This window comes from Chrysemys picta, chromosome 2 (genome assembly GCF_011386835.1).
Source record: "Chrysemys picta bellii isolate R12L10 chromosome 2, ASM1138683v2, whole genome shotgun sequence".
Classification (NCBI taxonomy): Eukaryota; Metazoa; Chordata; order Testudines; family Emydidae; genus Chrysemys; species Chrysemys picta.
In genome coordinates this window covers 187294056-187313434 of record NC_088792.1, presented here as the reverse complement: position 1 = coordinate 187313434, position 19379 = coordinate 187294056, and the positions used below count along the sequence as shown (strand labels likewise).

Here is a 19379-nt window from a genome sequence, read left to right as displayed (position 1 = left end):
ATTTCTATGTCAGTGAGCAAATCTGTAGCGCTACATAGCAAGTTCCTGTACCGCATGTTAATGAGTCTCACGTGTTAAATAGGTAGCACTGGGAGACATGGCACTACTGCGCTTTAAGCGGATTTGCGTGTAAATGGGTCTGTACTGGATATTGTTTTACTACGGCAGCCTCAGCATTAAGAGCTTGGGGGTGTACATCTATTCCTTTAAAAAAGACTGTGTGGGTGACAAGTCTGAAATTAAGAGATTTCTCTTGTAGACACGCATAAGATGACTAGAAAGATCACTGTGATTATTGTACATTGCATGATTATGCTCCATTTAGATACTTTTAAAAAAATGACACATACTACTGCAACTGCTTCTTGTGGGCCACGATGAAGCACAGGTATACTGTGGATCCTGTATATTTACTCTAAAGCCATATACTAAAAATGTCTTTTTAAAAACATACATCCAAAACACAGATTCATTTTTGTCTTCTCCCCATGGCCCCAAATAGCCAAAGGAAGTAGTTTATGAATTATAACACAAGTCTTTCCATCACCTTAACCTTGCTGAGGCATCACAACTACTAAAGACATCCAAGAACTATAATACAAAGTTGATGATGTGTGATAACTTAAAATACAGTAACTCCTCACTTAAAGTCGTCCTGGTTAACTTTGTTTCGTTGCTGATCAATTAGAGAACATGCTTGTTTAAAGTTGCGCAATGCTCCCTTATAACATTATTTTGCAGCCGCCTGCTTTGTCCACTGCTTGCAGGAAGAGCAGCCCATTGCAGCTAGCTGGTGGGGGCTTGGAACCAGGGTGGACCGGAAGCCCCCCATCAGCTCCCCTAAACTCCCTGTGCGGCAGCCACCCAGTAGACTATCAATTGCTGGCCCGTTCAGGTGTCCCTCCCCCCACTTCCCTGTTCTGCGCCTGCCCTCTGCCTTGGAGCTGCTCCCGGGAGCCTCCTGCTTGCGGTGCAAGGGGGGGGGGGAAGAGGGGTGCTAATGTCAGGGTGTCCCCCTTCTTCCGCTCCTGTACCTCATCTGACACCTGAAGCCAATCAAGGACTGACTGGAACTAGTTAAAAGCCTCCCAGTTAGTCAGTGAGGTGCGTGTGTCAGGAGCTATAGGAGGGAGCCGCGCTGTTGGAGGAACAAAGCAGCACAAATCTATATCAGGTGCAAGGAAGGAGGCCCTGAGGTAATTGTGAAGAAAATAGTGAGTGGGAGCTGCTGCGGGGAAGTGGCCCAGGGAATTGTACATGTCCTATTTCCAAAAAGTCAGCTTCCATAGCTGCTAATTTTAGGATCCCTGAGCTGGAGCCCGGAGTAGAGGGCGGGCCCAGGCTCCCCCCTCCCCTCCCTGATTAATCACTGATACAACAGAAACTGTGCAAGGGAGGGTTGCTTCTCCTCACCTCCCTTGCTGGCTTATGATGAAAATAGCTCAGTAGATTGTGACCCTTGCCTCTAGAGAGAGAAGGACTATGTGGAGGGTCACAGTGAGCCTCTGAGGCTAGCAAAATTCGTCAGGAAACACAGGACCCATGGAGTCAAGGACAGAACTTTGTCACAATATATATATAAAAATATAATCTTTTGTCTGGTAAAAAAAAATTTCCCCAGAACCTATTCTTTTGGGGAAATTTGATTCACTTAACATCGTTTCACTTAAAGTAGCATTTTTCAGGAACATAACTACAACATTAAGCAAGGAGTTACTGTATTTCCCTTTATTCAACAGTCACCAAGTTTATAACCCTTCAAAAAATGAATACCCCTTTTAGAGACCAAAATGCTTGTACAGTACCTATCACTACGTGTCCCAGGCCCTTTGTCACTACTGTATGACAAGTAACAACAAATTATAACCAAAAAGCATGTTGCATTTTGATGTATCTTTACAAAGAGAGAATGTATAAAGATTTGGAGGCATAGGGAGTTTATAGTTAAAGAGACTAACACTGACATGGCAATGCACTGATTATTTTAAATGACAGCTATCAAATAACTGTTAATTCTCTTAGTGCTTTCCTGTTCTATTCCCTTATGCAGTCAGAAAAATATTAACTTCACATTGGAATGGTATTGGGACTGGATGCACACGTTTAATTGAGGTACTAAGTGCTTCTGTGACAGAGTCACAGCAGAAAAAAAAAGGACACATGAACACACTAATCATTCTAGCAGTACTTGCTTAAGCTACCCCACTGACACCAAGTAAAACAGAAACGTAAAATGCAGGGGATCATCACTACATACAACTTTAATTATTTTTAAAAGGAGAAAATTCAATTGTTGTGGAGCTTCATGTATAGTAAATGGACCATTTCTGAACAGTGATTGATTAGCCCAGCAGTTTTCTTGTCTTGAAAAGTTATTTTCCTTTTAAACTTTGCTTAGGACTTGTAAGCTACATTTGTTTAGTTTTATAATTAGAAAAATAACCTTTGTGAACATAAAAATGCACACTTGAACTTTTCACAGTATAAGCCTGGAGACATTTACCTCCTATTAAATGAAATTAATACCATCACAGCATCCTTGGATTACTAAAGAATTGCTAATCTGGCTAGAGTGGTCGTAACTCTAGTGATTTAACATATAAATTAGACTTGTTAGTGCTTGAATTATACATTTTTCAGAATAGGGGAAAAATTATTATACATTACAACCATTTTGGAGCCTGACCCTGCACAATGCTGAAGGTCTCCTGGAAGGTAATGAGTAGGGCCCTACCAACTTCACGGTCCATTTTGGTGAATTTCATGGTCATAGGATTTTTTAAAATCTTAAATGTCACGATTTCAGCTATTTAAATCTGAAATTTCATGTTGTTGTAATTATAGGGGTTCTGACCCAAAAAGGAGTTGGGGGGTGAGGATCACAAGGTTATTGTAGGGGGAGGGAGGTGTGGTACTGCTACCCTTACTTCTGCTGCTGATCCCGGCGCTGCCTTCAGAGCTGGGCAGCTGGAAAGCAGCGGCTGCTGGCCGGGAATCCAGCTCTGAAGGCAGAGCCACTGCCAGCAGCAGTGCGGATGTAAGATGGCATGGTATGGTATTGCCACCCTTACTTCTGTGCTGCCACTGGTGGGTGCTGCCTTCAGAGCTGGATGCCCGGCCAACAGCTGCCACTCTCCAGGCCACTCTGCTCTGAAGTCAGCGCAGAAGTGAGGGTGGCAATACTGCAACCCCCCTAAAATAACCTTGTGACCCCCCCTGCAACTCCCTTTTGGGCCAAGAACTCCAATTTGAGAAACGCTGTTCTCCCCTGTGAAATCTGTATAGTATAGGGTAAAAGCACACAAGAGATCAGATTTCATGGTCTGTGACATGTTTTTCATGGCTATGAATTTGGTAGGGCCCTAGTAATGAGCACTCTCAACTCCAACTGGTCAGATCGTCATCCTTCTTCGGATGTTCCCCTAGTTCCCCTTCTCCACGGCATCAACTTCAAGCTTCTTGTCCTTACTTTCAAAGTCCTACAAAACTCCAACCTTTTTTGAATGGCACTGCCCTCCTTCCACCTCAATGATGCCAACACAGATAATCCACTTCTCTAATTTTACTATAACTGTTTCTATGCTTTCTTCCTTGCCAAACTCTCAATGCATAGAACGCCTGCCCTGCGCTGATACACTCGAACATCACTTTCTCATTTGAATCCCTTCCCCTGAGATAGTGACAAGAAATGAGCCAACCAGGACATATAAACATAGAGTATAAAAATGCCTTTATTTCTTCATGCTAGCCAATAGCCTTGAGTGAGTAGCTGTGTGACCTTATTTCTGTTACCCTGTCTCTCCACCTATAGCTACTCTCGACTGTCATGCTAGCCCCACGTTGCTTGATGTCTGAAGTTGATTAGTTTGCCAGCTAGCTCCTCATGATGGAGTTCTTGTCTTTTATCTGCATTATGAACAATCTGATATACTCGAGTGCCATAAAGTAATTAATAATAATAATACTTGTGTCTCCCGCTGGCTGAGGAATGAAGCTCATAACCCAAACTGATGCCCTGTGTGGGAATGAGTGATTTCATCAAGGCTTGCAGGAACAAACCCATTCATAATGGCCCACCTCTGAAGCTGAGGCTGCTTCACTTTCACAAGCTGAGAGGGCAGTTATGCTTTCTGGTATTTTTGTTTATTTTCTTAAACAATTATCAATGTATTCAAAATTTTCAGCATTAAGTTAGGGAGCTCACCAGTTGCTTTGAAGAGCCTTAGGCTATGCAGTCAGAACTAGAGCATGTTGGGAATTATTTTTACAAAACGTCTCACATTGGAAAATGCCAATTCACTGAACAAAACTGTTCACTGGAAAGGGTCGGCTTTGACAAATTTCCTGTTTCGACATTTTTTTGAAAAAAAAAAAAAGCCATTTTGACATTTCTGAAATGAAAAATTTCTGGTTTTCAGGTAGAAACAACTATTTGTTTAGAAATTTAAGTTTATTTATAGCTTTTAAAAAGGTCAAGAATCAAAACAATTGACCCAATCTGATTTGGAGGTGGGGGGGGCTGGAGATTTTTGCCTCATGAAAATTTTCAACATTTTTGCCATAATTTGCAATTGGAAATTTTTTCCAAATCCTCACAGGATGGGAGAACTGTTTCCTGCCTACCTCTATTTAAACACTGAAGGGAGAGTTTAATAGTCTGAAACAATCCCTTGCAACATAATTCTTCAGCTATTTATACATATGGTATTGCCATGTTACAAATATAGACAGCATGTTATTTACAGCGTGTGATGCATTTAAACTCTTTCGTTTTCACACTATTGATAGAGAAGTAGGTGAATTACTAATTGGCTTTCTTGTCTCTCTCCCCACCACTACTGAATGAGTAATGAGTTTTAAAGTGATTTGATATCATGAGTGCAGAAATTCAACCAGGAGTAAACATTATTCTACACAATCAAAAAGAAGAGATCAGGTGTTAAATATGCATGAGAATGCAATATCTGAATTGAATATTTCTTTAAAAAAAAATCCTATATAAATAGATGTGATTCTGCACAGACCATAAAAACTTTTATTCCCCAGCAGCATCCTATGATTTCAGATGCATATTGGGAGCTTGATATCAAACATACACTTTCTTCTTTCCTGCTGCAGAAAATGGATGCTGAACTGCTACATTAAACATCTTTTAAATTGATCTTATTCAGGGAGGGAATAGGGAGAAAAACATTTCTTATAGTAAAGAATGCAATTAGAGACCATATTACATTTGGTACTGCCACACACTTGCTAGATACACTCGGAAGGTTATTATCGAATTCAATTTATTTAATCTAAGAATACAAATGCTTTAAAAAACACAAAGGACCCAATCCTGCAAGGTGCCGAGAGTCTCCTATGAAGTGCTGAGCACCCTTCTCTGCCACTGACACCAGAACTGAGGGCATTCAGCCCCTCATAGGAGGTTCAATCATCAGTTTGAGTAATGTTTAGCCAGCAGTGCAGCATCCATTTTTCTGCAGCGGGAAAAAAATAAAGTATGATAATTATACAGCCTCTGAAACCATACTGCTAGGAAATAAAAGTTTTTATGGGCTGCGCAGTACAACATCTATTTATAGATTTTAAAAAATGTACAATTCATGTATTGTATTCTCATGCATCTTTAACACCTGGCCTTTTTTTGTTTTTTTTAAAAATGGTATAGAAAAATGTTAGTGGCTGGTTGCATTTCTACAGTCATTATACCAAACTACTAATCATTTAAAGTATTTCATTCATTATTCATTCAGCAGGGGAGAAAAAAACAACAATTCATCTCCTGCTTCTCTATCAATGGTATGAAAACAACTGAGCCTTTAAAACACTACACAACTAAGTGACATGCTCTCTATATTTCAACACAGCAATACCTCTGTTTTAAAGTAGTATAAATATCTGAAGAATTATTTTGCAGGGGGTTCTTTCAGATTATAAACTCTCCTCTCAGTGTTCTTAACACCAGGAACTACAAAACAGCGGATACTTAACTAATGGTTGAAAAAGATTAACAGTTATGATTAAGAAAAACGAAAGAGCTGAAAATGAGACGATCATTTTACAATATTGGTAAGCGTGTGAAAGTGAAGATGCCTCCATTTCAGAAGTACCTCAGCATGGACGGAGAGTCATTCTTAGAGTCGATCTGAAACAATACGTTCACACACAGGACAACAGAGTTTGGGCTTATGAGCTAGATCCTTCTGATGCTAGAAGACACTTTTATCATTGTTTTCGGCACCCATGAATATACCAGGCACCTCAGAATGCAGATTAATAAAAAGATCCCTGCCCTGAGAAATTTACAAACATGATGCAAAGAGAGAGATAATAAAACAGTAGGGCGGGATTGGGGGGGAGTAGACACAGGATTACAGAAATAAGACCATATGGTTCTGCAGTGAAGATTAGTTCACAGCACAAAGAAGAGGTGGCATTTTTTCAAATGTCTAAATGAATGACTTCATTGGCTCACTTCCTTTGTCACTGGAAAAGAGTGTTTGAAGGCAGGAAGTGACTTAAGCAGAGCCGTCCCTTGGGTACGGCGAATCGTGGCGACTGCTCTGGGCCCCCCCGGGCTTTGGGGCCTCACCCCCGGGCCAGTGTGATTGGCTGGCAGCTGAGACCCCGGGTGCGCGGGGCTGGGAGCCTAAGGATGCTGCAGCACCCCCTGCACCCGTAGTTCCCACACCTATGGTGGGGCCTGATTTGTCCCAGGCTCTGCATCCTCCTAGGACTGCTCTGGACTTAAGAGAGGGTGAGGGCATGTTGTGTATCAGTTCAGGAGGGACATGGAAGAAAGCCTGAAGATGGCTGTCAGATGAAGTCAGATAAGTAGGAAGGGGAGGAGCAGTTATACAGGGCCTTAAAATGAAGACACGGATCTTGGAGTGATGCTGATGAGGAGAGTGAGTCAGCACAGGGATTCAAGGAGTGTTATGCCTGGTCTACACTGGGGGGGGGGGGGGAATCGATTAAGTTACACAACTTCAGCTATGTGAATACATGTAGACTACATGCGATAAATCGACCCCCACTGGATCGATCGCTGCTTGCCAATCCGGCGGTAGTGTAGACATACCCTTAGTCTCTGCATTATGTTTGAAATGGAGAGTACAGTAAAGGAGCCAGGGTAGGCAAAGAGGAGAAGGCTATAACAACAATCAAGGCAGGAGATAGTGAGGGCCGGAATGAGAGTTTCAGTTGTGTGAACAGATATGGCCAGAAGAGCCATATAATTAGACCAGATGGACATAACAAAGACCTTAGAAGGAACAAATGGCAAGATTTGGACATCATGTAGATGTGCAGAGTGAGGGAGAAAAAAAAGAGTTGAAGATGAACCCCAGGTTATGGGCCCCAGTGACAGGGAAGATGGTGTTATGCTCACCTGCAACAGAGTATGGGGGAGTGGATATGGTTTCAGAGGAAAGATCATGAGTTTATTTTTGGCCATGTTAAGTGTGAGTTGATGGCAAATACCTGGGAAGAGATATTAGAGATAGAGGATGAGGCACAGGGTTAGAGGGAGGGAGGCGGGGTGGGAATGGAAAAGTAAATTTGTACAGAAATGGGCAGTGGAAGCAGCGTGAAGTGATTAAATTACCCACAGTAAGGGAGAGGAGGCGGGGGCTAGGACAGAACCTCGTGTTACCCATATGAATAGAGGGAGTGGGAGGAGCAGCTGAGAGGTCAAGAAGGATGAGGATGGAGTAGAGGGTCCGAAGATCTGGCCGAGAAATAATCAGTCATTAGAAACCTTGGCAAAAGCAGTTTCAGTGGAGTGGAGCAGACAGATGCCAGATTGGAGTAGCCCAGAAGGAGAGGAAATAGAAATGGGAATAAAGGAGGTGGGCCAGTAGCTGGAGTCAAGAGTCAGTTATTTTTGGAGGATGGAAAAAGCAGAGCATACTTGTAATCTGAGGGAGACAGAGAAGAGAAGGGACTGAAGGTGATAAACATGCTACAAAAACCTATGTAGAGCAGAGCAGAGAGAGGTCAGCATCCCCAAGAAATCCCTTCTGGCCAACCCAGGTACACCTGCATATGGCAACGGGGGGGCAAAGTCCAGTTAACAAAGGTTCCTTTGGAATTGGGGGAAGGGTTGGAAAGGAAGACTGTAGGACAGGATGCCAACTGAGCATTCAATGCAAAGACACATTAAAATTACCCACTGAAGTACTGTACTGAGAGAATGGCGTTTCCCAAGAATGTGGAGAATAATAAAATACAAAGGAAAAGCTTGCTTTAATTTCTTCTAGTTTTCTTCAGTTTCTCTTGGGTGAAAGATTTTGGTAGGCGGATGCAGCAATTCTGTGCGCTATTGAGCAAAAATGTCATCATCAAGAACAGTATGAGGAAATACCCATTCTGTATTCTGCAAGTGTTACCCCTCCCCACCCTACCCCCCAAAAAACCTAGGGTTGCAATCTTCTATTGAGAAATGAAAATGTCTAAAAACTGTGCCGATAGGACTGTGTGACAAAGAAAACTAGGTTAAGAACTTCAAACATTTTGGAATAAATTATTCTTCCAATGTGCATTTCCTATTACTGTATAAAGAGAGTTTTGAGCATGCACTATGTGAAAAACAGATTCCCCTTTAGTTATATGTAATCCTAATTACAATTTAAAGCTAATTTCTTATTTAACAAAACAAATATCAGAACTAACAAAATGTTTTTTTATAATGTCAAAATAACAGGCAGCAAATAAATTCACAGTAGTAAACCAGGAGTAAACTGCAAGGATGGTGCTACATAAATATGCATTACAGTAAGGTAAAGGGTACTCACTGAATCCTCATCTTGAATCATCTGTACTAAATTATCCAGTACAGGAGTAAGATTTCTGCAGGGCAAAAAGTGATGGAGACAATTAAATCAGCAGCTTTTTGCTATCAATTTTGCTAGTATTTAAAAAAATAATAAAAATCTTACTTGGATTTCATGTTGTTAAAATTTTTGCCCAACGCCAAGTGTCTTATTGATCGATTTTTACTAAGCCAGATTACAAGTGTTGAGAGATCAGATTCTAGGCCTGTGAGGAATCAGATTAAATGCAGAATTAAAAACACACTCCTTTTGCTAGATGGGGTTCACCTGAGTGACTTTACACCAACACACCAATTTAAATGACTCTGGAACACTTACTTTAAATTCTTTTATTTTTAAATCTTTTGGTCTCCTTTCATTTTCCATTGTTCCACAAGGCAACCCTATTGTTTGTGATCAAACCATTGAAAAGCTCTCTGCTAATCAGCAACTGCATACACAGCAGAAAGAGAGGACGAGGATTTAATCCCTAAACCTCAGTCCACCAGAGAAGACAAGAACAAACATTCTTCTCTTTGTTAAGCAATGGAGGTCTTTTCTGTTCTTTGGCTTTGAGAATTAGAGGAACATGCTACTTTGCTAGCCTCAACAGTTATATGTACCAATGTGCTCTTGCAGCCTCCAGACACAAAGAGGCTAATGTAAGAAGCTTGTGAATAAACCAACCTGCTAAAACAGGCTGCATTTCATTCTGTTCTTGGGTGAGAAAATGAATATGCTGCAGCCTGCCTACCATATTGATAAAGGTAATGGTTCAGCTGATGAAACTTACTAGGCACTGGATAACTTTCGGATTCAGCTATCATAAGCTTAAACAAAGCAAGGACTCATTTTGCTTGATGCCATTCTTAATAAAATCTGTTACAATATTGAAAAAAACCACACAAAGCCCTACAGCACATAAACATTATTACATCATGGGATAAAATGTTTTAAATCACCTTTCTTAATCAGCTTCAGGGAATGCATTACCTTTCACCCCCTTTACATGTACTTACCATTGTCTGAAATGTCTAGGCTGGTGATATTGTGTATTTCTGCTATGCACCCTTCCAGAACTTGTGCACCTCCAGATCTCAACTAGAGACAGACAAAACATCTGCAACTAATTAAGGTATTTTGATAACACAGAAAATAGCAACAGGAGCTTTGTAAATATAAATGGTACCACATAGAGCAAAAATAGCAGCAACATTATAACTTGTTGACATTAATGCTACAGCCTACACAGAAATCATCTGTACACTAATCTCTCATGATATGCATATAATAAAAGAGTAAAAATATTGGACAGAAGTTTAACCAGGGATGGGTTTTAATGGTATTGACAAACCCCCTTTCATCCTTCAAGCTGGCAGAAACTTCGAGGTTTTGCTCCTTGCCTTATTGTAAAAATGTTTGAGTGCTTTTAAGTTCCTATTGGGAAGAATGGATATCAATCAACGTCAAAGCCAAAGATATTATGCATTCCTTTCCATCCTTGAATTCCAGAGACAGTCTTAGGCTTGGTCTACACTAAACCCCCAAATCGAACTAAGGTACGCAACTTCAGCTACGTGAATAACGTAGCTGAAGTTCGAAGTACCTTAGTTCGAACTTACCTCGGTCCACACGCGGAAGGCAGGCTCCCCCGTCGACTCCGCGGTACTCCTCTCGTCTAGCTGGAGTACCGCAGTCGATGGCGAGCACTTCCTCTTTCAACTTATCGCGTCCAGACAAGACGCGATAAGTCGAACCCAGAACTTCGATTGCCAGCCGCCGAATTAGTGGCTGGGTGTAGACATACCCTTACAGTAAGAGCCTTCTGCTACCTCTAAGCACCAAAGCAAGGTGCTCTGTTCAGCAGAGAGAAGGGAGTTGGTGATAAGGAGCAACAAGTCAAGGATCAACAGGGGGTTGGGTCTTTTTGACCAATCATGACTTTTAAAAAAAATTTTATAACAGTTATAATAGTTAATAAAATCATAACAGCTAGGATTAGAAGATGAGCTTTTCCTTATTTCAAAATGGGCATGAGGAAAAACATTAAGACAGAAAGGATTACTTGTGTGGTTTAGAGTACTGCATTATTAATCTGAATTATTGCAGCATATTAAAATACAGTTTCAAGATTCAGTGAAATGTCTGAAAAGGCTTCAAAGGGAAGTACAATATCAGGGATACAAATTATTAAAACCACAGACTTTAGAAGGTTATTAACTCTTGACCATTTCTATGAATTGCATACTCAAGTAGTAAAGTAATGTTTTCAGGGAAGGAAAAACATTTTCATATTTCTTATTAACGCAACACAATCACATCTTCCCTACATAAACATCACCCAGAGTAGGACCACTAAAAAAAAAAAAGGACAGCAATGATACATTTTATATTTGCAAAACATTTTCCACTCCAAACTATTTTCTGGTTTTCATGAAACCAAAAGACAGGATTTATAAGCACAAAGCTGCCATTTTACCCATCGGGGGGCGGGGGGGGGAGTAGAAACCAGTGTCACTGTTATGTTGCTATACATAAAAAAGGGACAACATTTCACCTCATTTGTAGATTTGACCAAATATCCTGAATCAAGTCGGCAGATTTTTGTGAATATTCTCTAAGCAAAAATGGTCCTTTAACCCAGCTCTAATCCAGATTCACTAATATTTTGCAGCAATATTTTTCAGTTCTAGCAATTTTTAAGAAAGGTTGTAGACTTCTCGTCGGTGGACAAAGAACTTAGTGCCCCAGTTTGGACTTTTATTACAGTGATTGGCCCAAGCTGAAATATTAAATATAAAATATTCCTAACCAAGAAGGATATTTTGTACACAGCCCCTCTTTTTTCAATGGACTGAAAGAAAACCCCGGACCCAAACCCTCTTGGAACTGGTAGAGTTAAAAATCTAAATCTGGATCAAAATTTGTGCAGCTTTACTCCATCTCTAATTTACTAATAGCATTTGTAACACTTGCAGTATGCGTGCCAGAATCATTCCACTTCACTTTGGAATTTGCTCAGTGACTCACACACTACTAGACAACCCTTTTACACAAGCTGCCACGTTAATTATTGTTAAGCCAGTGGAACTGACAGATTATATTGACTCAGCCTTTATTTAATTTGTCTTTTTAAAAATATGGACATTTTAGAGGCAATATTATAAATTTGGCTTTGCTCGGACTTGAACTCGTGTTAAATAAAAAAGATAAAGAAATGTTTGTTAAAGTTATACTTTAACAAACACTTTTTATTAGCTACATTTCAACAGACTGTCTGTACTCATAGAATTCCTTTTTGGATTCGAAAAGCCTTATAAGAATCTCAAAAGAGATTCTGTATCGATCAATAATATGGTACAATTTCTCTGCACCAAAATTACATCCAAAATAGGGCTTAAATGCTAATTCTGTGCATGCTTTAAATACACACAGGAACAATTTTTCAAGGGCAGCTTTTAAGTTTGCATCCACAATTTTATACACCTCTACCCCAATATAATGTGACCAAATATAACACGAATTCGGATATAACACGGTAAAGCAGCACTCCAGGGGGGCGGGGCTGCGCACTCCAACAGATCAAAGCAAGTTCGATATAATGCGGTTTCACCTATAACGGGATAAGATTTTCTGGCTCCCGAGGACAGCGTTATATTAGGGTAGAGGTGTATTTGCAATCTTTAGGGGACTCAAATATGAGAATATTGATGTCTACTTAATGTAAGTATAAAGAAACATTTGATCCCAAAAGTCACAGAGAGTCAAAATTATATTATTTGCTCCCACAAAAGACAGGTGTACAAAAATAGAGATTAGGGTTACAGTCCGATGTAAACTTGACCCATGACAGGATATAAAAACCCACATCCTGTGTCCATACTTCTGAGATCACAAATACCAGTACATCACATATTAAGAACCAGCTCTTCAGCAATAAAAAGCAGAAAGCACAGCAGAAGCTATAATGTACCAGTATGTGGGGAGTGAAAACAAAGCTGCTTACTGATTCAACGGTTAATATGCTGAAGGTAAGGCATGGAGGGTACTTACACAGTGACCAAGCTAAGGGAAGCAGAAGGGAAAAGAGTGAAATATATCAGTGCTGAGCAGGTAAAAATAAAACTGCAGTTTTCATAATAAAATTAGCAATATAAAACAATCAAGCTCTGGATTGGAGTTAGTACACCAGAAATTTGATGTGCAGGCAAATAAAAAGAGAAAAAAGAGGAAAGGAGAAATTTATCTTTCCATGCAGAATTAAGGCCCCCGGCCCTGCAGCCTGGATACAACTTTGCAAGAGCAGGGAGAAGGAAGGACAAAGGTGGAAGCATCAGGGCTTCCTGCCTCTTCTTGCTACACCCTCACGGGAGTTGGGAGAGGGGAGGAAAACTGGCTCACAGGCTTTATTGCTGGGCAAAGGCTGCGCTGATTTCATCCAGAGCGAATCAGTGGTCTAAACCAGGCCAGGGTGAGCCAGTCCCAGCTCCTGTCATGGTGCTTCCTACCCTACATTATGGATGAGATTGTTGCAAGCATAACTTTTTTTTTTTTTTTAAAAGCACAAGAGGATGGATGAGGTTTAGTCATAGGGAGACAAGCCAGGGCAAGGGAGTATGGAGAAATGTCAGTTGACGGACTGGCTCAATTTTCTCTTTTACAGCTGTTTTAAGTTCAGTTTGTCTTGTGGGAGGTAATCCTTCAACTAAGCCAAGCAGGAAGCCTATTTAAGTCACCAAAAGGCAGAAGAGAACATCTTCTCCTGACTGTGGCATTACTCCTGGTATATTCTTCCTCCAATGTGGCAGGAACCATAGCACCAGTACAGGCTTGGGCAGTTTAATTAAGACAGACATGGGTGAGAAAGGGGCCGGCCTCTCTGCACAAGATGTGGAAGAGGGCTCAAAAGGTGATAGGTATATGCCATGATCAGACTTGGCTCAGTGTCTAACATAGCATGGCCCCCAACTGAGGGGCTTCCCTCGACCCCCAGGACCTGGTGGTTGAGCTTTCTTCTCTACTGACTGCAGAAATTGCCTAATTCAATAAATTGTCCCCATTAATGCCAGTCCTTAAAGCCATGTCTGAATCTTCCTTCCTGTGAACTCCAGGCAATTATGTATGTAATTTACAATCACAAAAGTCAACTGCTCTTCCAAAAAAAAAACAAAAAAAAAAAAAAAAAAACCACCACACCCCAGGACTCCATATTTTAAAAAAATGGACTTAGAAACTACATCTCCCTCCCTCTTCCTGACTTGAAAGCTATCTTATTTGCAATTTACACACTACTGCTCTTTAAAAGAAAATGGTTTCAAAAGAACACAATAGATTGAAACAAAGTACTAAATGCATTCAAAAATAGGTTGAGTTTCCCTCATCAGGAAAGCTCCTAATGTTATTCCCACTCTTTACTGTGTGATCAAAGGGGACACAACAACATAAGACAAGGATTTCTGCACTTCAATTATGTTCATCAAGTTGAGCTCTCTCCTATGTAGAGGGGAAGAGCCAGATTTGACAGGCCCAGAAATTAAGCATTGTCAAAAATACTTTTTTATTTAAATCTTGAAAAAAAAATCCACCAGTTCTCACCAAATGAGAGCTGCCAACTTTTCTTTTAGGAGACCCCCCAAAACCAGACTCTGGGTTATCTGATTATTGGATGTGCAGCTAGCGAGCTGAACCTCTGCTCTGTCAGTGTGCTTCACTCTCGAGAAGCACTTCAGAGAGCAGGGTTTTTGTTCATTTCAGTGCTCTGACTGCTCACAAAAAATCAATCAGACAGATGGGGACGATGCAACGTGAATAGGCATGTCATGTGAAAACACACACAAACCGAAACAGCTCATGAGGTCTCATTTTCAAGTCAACTAGCCTCAACTTTTCCTATCCTCTTTTCTCAACAAATCTCCACGAATTAATTCCCTTTCTTCATACTGTCTGCCAAGCATAGGCATAGTTTGACTTCTATACTTGGGGGGGCAGCTCCAGTCAGCCCAACAGGACTACATATCGGGGGTGAGGGGTGGGGGACAAATTCCACGCCTGCCCGAGGCTTGCAGTTTGGGAAGGCAATGTCCCCTGTACCTCTCCCAAACTACACCCATGCTACCAAGACATTATGCATCTGGTCCAGAGATGCAGATATACACCTTAGTTTGAAATTGACACAAACAGCACTCCATACGTATCACTATGGATGCCCCTCCGCTAGGACATTCAAGTCACCTTTACAAAAAACTGTGGGTCCTTTCCTCTGGGGTTTTCACTGCTAAGCTTAGGAGGATCAAAGTTCAAACTACTCTTTTGTTCTCATATTTGTTTGCAAAGCCCACACAGTTGGGAGTGAGTGACTCTCCTCCTTTCCCCAACTTCTTCAGTGATCTTTTACCCTATGCAGCACTCATGGGAACCATTCAGTGAATGCAACTGGGTCTTGATCCTGAGCCATGCGAAGTAGTTCTATGAGATAGAGTGCTCAGCACACAGCACGCTCCAGCCTGCGGAAAGGGCAGAGAACTGAAGCAAAGTAGTAAACTCTAGCTTCAAACTTCCAATGGATTATTATAAACAAGGGTGCTTTTTTATTTATTTATTTATTGTGGAAAAATTCAAAGAACATTTGGACCATGCCTCTTAAAGTGAAAGAGACGTTTAAATAATCTCTTATCAGAGGTTCCAATTGGGACTAGAAAACCAGAGTTTTCTGAGAGTGAATTTGGGAGGGGGCGCAAGTCTCAAAGAGAAATTGGGAAGAAGAGAGTCAGACTGTAGAAAGAGCTTCAAGATATGCAGCTTGCTCCCACCCATTCAGCTCAGGCTGCCTGTGGTTTAGAAAAGCCCACCTCACATTACAATACATTACAACTCCATTTTAGAGAGGCTGCCATGCCTCTAACAATGCAGTGCTCTGCGTCGTCTAGAAAAATCTTTGCAACGAGCATTACCAGACAAGCCCACTATCGGTTACTACTAATAGTTTTACTCCTATTTAGTTGGCATAATATATAGAGAGCAGCTCATTTTTTTAAAAAGAACGGATCCTTTCTATATCTTTTAACTACAAAAGAGGAGCAAATGGTTCCATTTATCTGAGGAAAAGAGTAATTCTAAGTAATTGCCGCTTTCCAACATGTTCTGATACATTATTCTTACCTCACAGCTACTGAGATCTAAAGACACCTCTTTCAGGTTCGGATTACAAGCCAGGCCTAATAAGAGTGCTCTGAAAAAGATCAAGATTAGAAGCATTATAAAACCCAAAATTCACAACAAAACCCAAGCAGTAACAGCTCCAATAATTCAAAGAGCCATATCAAAACAAAACACAGCAATTATGTTACTCTTAAATGGCAAAGACAGTGTAACTCATTACATTACCATTAGAGCCCTGAAGTGAATTCAGAAGGGATGTAATGCAAATAAATACACAGTAAAACAGATCGTGTTCATCACAGACAAATTTCCTGCCTTTTCATTAGAAGAACATTAATGATTACAACATGGGAGAGCTATCAGGGCCATACAGTGCAAACTATTTCCCCAAAACTTGCAGGAAAAATATTGGGTTTTTTTTTGTTTTGTTTTTTTTACGTGTATGGTGCACTGGAATCATGCTGCGATTAACCTTAGAGCAGACGAACAGTATTTTCCCTTTGAACATAGTATTTAGTTTTTAAAGTTAAATGTCAATTACTTGAAAATCTACATTTTCACTTGGCAAAGGTACACTGCATTATACAGTCTTACTTTCATCACATAAACATAGCCATCATCACAGCATGCCAGTCATTGCCTGGGGAGTCCTCACTCACCGTAGCGCATGATGCCATTGTCAATTCACAACATGGCACAGACCAGGTGACGTCACAGCCTAAAGGCAGGTGAATGAAATGACCTTCAGCTTACTCACATACATGCCACTAATGCTGCAACTCCTTTTCGCAGTTTGAACAAGCAACTGCTAGTCAGTGGTTTCTACATAAAACTTCACCCATTCTGTTCCCCCTGAAGTATGGCATTTCAAAGAAGTGTCAACATATAGACAATTCTCAGTTTATCCATGCTGAGAATTTCAAAGCGCTATTCCAAACAACATGGGTACAACATTAGCTTTAAATTGCATGATACGTAGAAGCAGGACTCCAAATTGGAGGGAGAGGGGGAAGTTATAGAACTGAAATCCTCCAGGGTGGTCTCAAATCCATCCTTAATATATAGCTCCACTGTTATCAACAGAATTTCACCAGGGATGAAATTGGCCCATGTAGCTAAATGCTACTGTTTGTATTGGGACCTTAGTACTAGCAAGTATGTAAGTATGTGTGCTTCTGAGAGCACCTCAGACAACTACTAGTGGCTTTGTATGGAGGAGGCTGATGTTAATCAGTTATTCAACAGAAAGATAGAATAACTTTTTTTGCCTGCCCTTCATTTCAGTCAGGGTCAAGCTAACAGAATCCGAAGAATCATTGAGAGACAAAACAATCCTGTTCTGCTGAGCCACGTGCCTCAAAGAGACCAAGTGCACTGCAGACAATGTGTAAAGCCTGGTGTGCTGAGTACGAAAGCATCAGCGAATCAAAATTTTCATACCGGAGCCCAGACAATCCTTTATATCTGCCCCTCGATCTGAGCGGTAGATTCAGTCCTTTTCTATTGATTAATTCATTTATTTTCATTTTAACAGCCGAGAAAGTAACTTTGAAATATTGCTGCTCAGCGACAGCTTCCTAAAGCTTCCGTTTTCTGTCCAAGCTCCCGCTCCATAAAAACCTCTCTGAAACACGCAGTTATGTGATCGCGTGAAGGTCTGACTGAGAAACTTCCTAAATATTTTTAGATCACATACCATTAAAGTGCAGGTCTACTCTAAAAAGCTATGTAGACATGGCACACTGCCAGCGCTGTAAACACCCCCCTAAGATCTTAGAATCAGCGTCAATTCTTTTCTTCTCATAAATTATGAGCAGTAATAAAAGACACTGCAGGCCAAATGTTGCCCTCATTACAGCTGTGCAACCCCACTGTGTTCTAATTATGCCCTCAGTAACACCTGTGCAACCACTCTCTTCAACGGAAATGCACAGGCAAAACTGAATGGCGCACTGGAAAACTGCCAGAGTTCATGTTCCAGGATCTTCAGCTCCGCAGCAGAGCGCCCGCCCGCCCCCCGAGTTCTGGCTGGAGCATGAGTTCTCCAAGCTGCTCGACTCCCAGCTCCATGGCAGTGCTGCCAGGATTTCTGCTGCAGAGTGGGGAGCCTAGAATTTGGAAAGCCCAGGCTCCATCTTGAGCTCCAGGGCACATCAGGGCTGCCAGGCACTCTGCTGTGGAGCTGGGAGCATGGAAGTCCTGGCACAGGCTACAGATCCAGGGCAGTCCAGTTTGCCCAGTAGCCGGGAAGACCGTAGCAGGGCTGCCCGAAGCTGCAGACCCTGGGAGTCCAGGCAGTTGCTGAGACCATTGCTATTTAGCAGCAGTGAAACCGTCAAGCTGGTCAATTTCACATATTGCCTTTTGGGATCACCATGTTTCAATGTTTCTGAAACTAAATTTTTAGAGGGGTGTGGGGGGCAGGTTTCCTTGCTTATGGTAAGTTTAATTAACATTTGGTTTCATTCCGATTATAAACTAAAGCAAATTCTGACATACAGAAACTTCAAGCAAACTGAGAACCCTGGATGAAACGGTTACATCCAGCTCTAGTAAACATATGTTCAATCACTAAAGCGGGCAGATATAACTGAATATGTACAAGCAGCAGATCTATTGCTTAATGTGGCACCATTTTCACAGCAACTTTTCAGAGAATGTCGTCTAGCAGTACAACAGAGGACTGGAGTCAGGACTTTAAGGCTCTATTTCAAGTTCTTCCACTGGCTTGCTGTTTAACCTTGGGCAAGTCACTTAACTTCTGTGCGCCTTAGTTTCACATTGTAAAAAGGGAATTTTTCCCTCCTTCTCAGAGCTGTTGCAAGGTCTATGTTTGCAAAGCGATTAGATATACACAGATGAAAGATGATAAAGAAATATTATTGGTATTGTATACCATGTTACTTCTCAAATTCCCTTGATTTACCTTCATTTCCAATTTATGTAAGTAAGTTATCTTTTAGAGACTTCTGTAATAATTAAAGCCCAGTACGTCTGAAAACAGCAGTTTCAGACTTAATCTTATAGCCTCTTCATGATTTAAACCAGAATTTTAGGGCTTGTCGACATGGTGGGGTGATGTGCCCTATGGAGGTATAATTCTAAAGCAATGGTGGGCAAACTATGGCCGTGGGCCAGATCTGGCCCATCAGGGCTTTGGATCTGGCCTGCGGGATTGCCACCCCCATGGCGCTGCAGGGCCCGTGCCGCTCCTGGAAGCGGTCGGCACCATGTCCCTGCAGCCCCTGGGGTGGGGGGGCGCAGAAGGCTCCACGCGCTGCCCTCGCCTTCAGGCACTGCCCCCCACAGCTCCAATTGGTCGGGAACGGGAAACCGTGGCCAATGGGTGCTTCGGGGGAGGTACCTGCAGGCGAGGGCAGTGCACGGAGTCCTCTGCCCCCAACC

At 41.5% G+C, this 19379-nt stretch overlaps 1 protein-coding gene across 9 annotated transcripts in view; it reads right to left on the bottom strand.

Moving 5' to 3' along the window:
• CARMIL1 (capping protein regulator and myosin 1 linker 1) overlaps window positions 1-19379 on the bottom strand; it is a 360331-nt gene that overhangs the window by 86196 nt on the left and 254756 nt on the right. For all 9 annotated transcript variants that reach the window (XM_065581995.1, XM_024102104.3, XM_065581992.1 and 6 more), the window contains 4 exons: window positions 15975-16044; window positions 9836-9917; window positions 8943-9042; window positions 8799-8853 (listed from right to left, as the gene is read on the bottom strand). In XM_065581995.1, the coding sequence (XP_065438067.1) occupies window positions 8799-8853; window positions 8943-9042; window positions 9836-9917; window positions 15975-16044 (307 nt within the window). The remainder of the gene's footprint in view (window positions 1-8798; window positions 8854-8942; window positions 9043-9835; window positions 9918-15974; window positions 16045-19379) is intronic.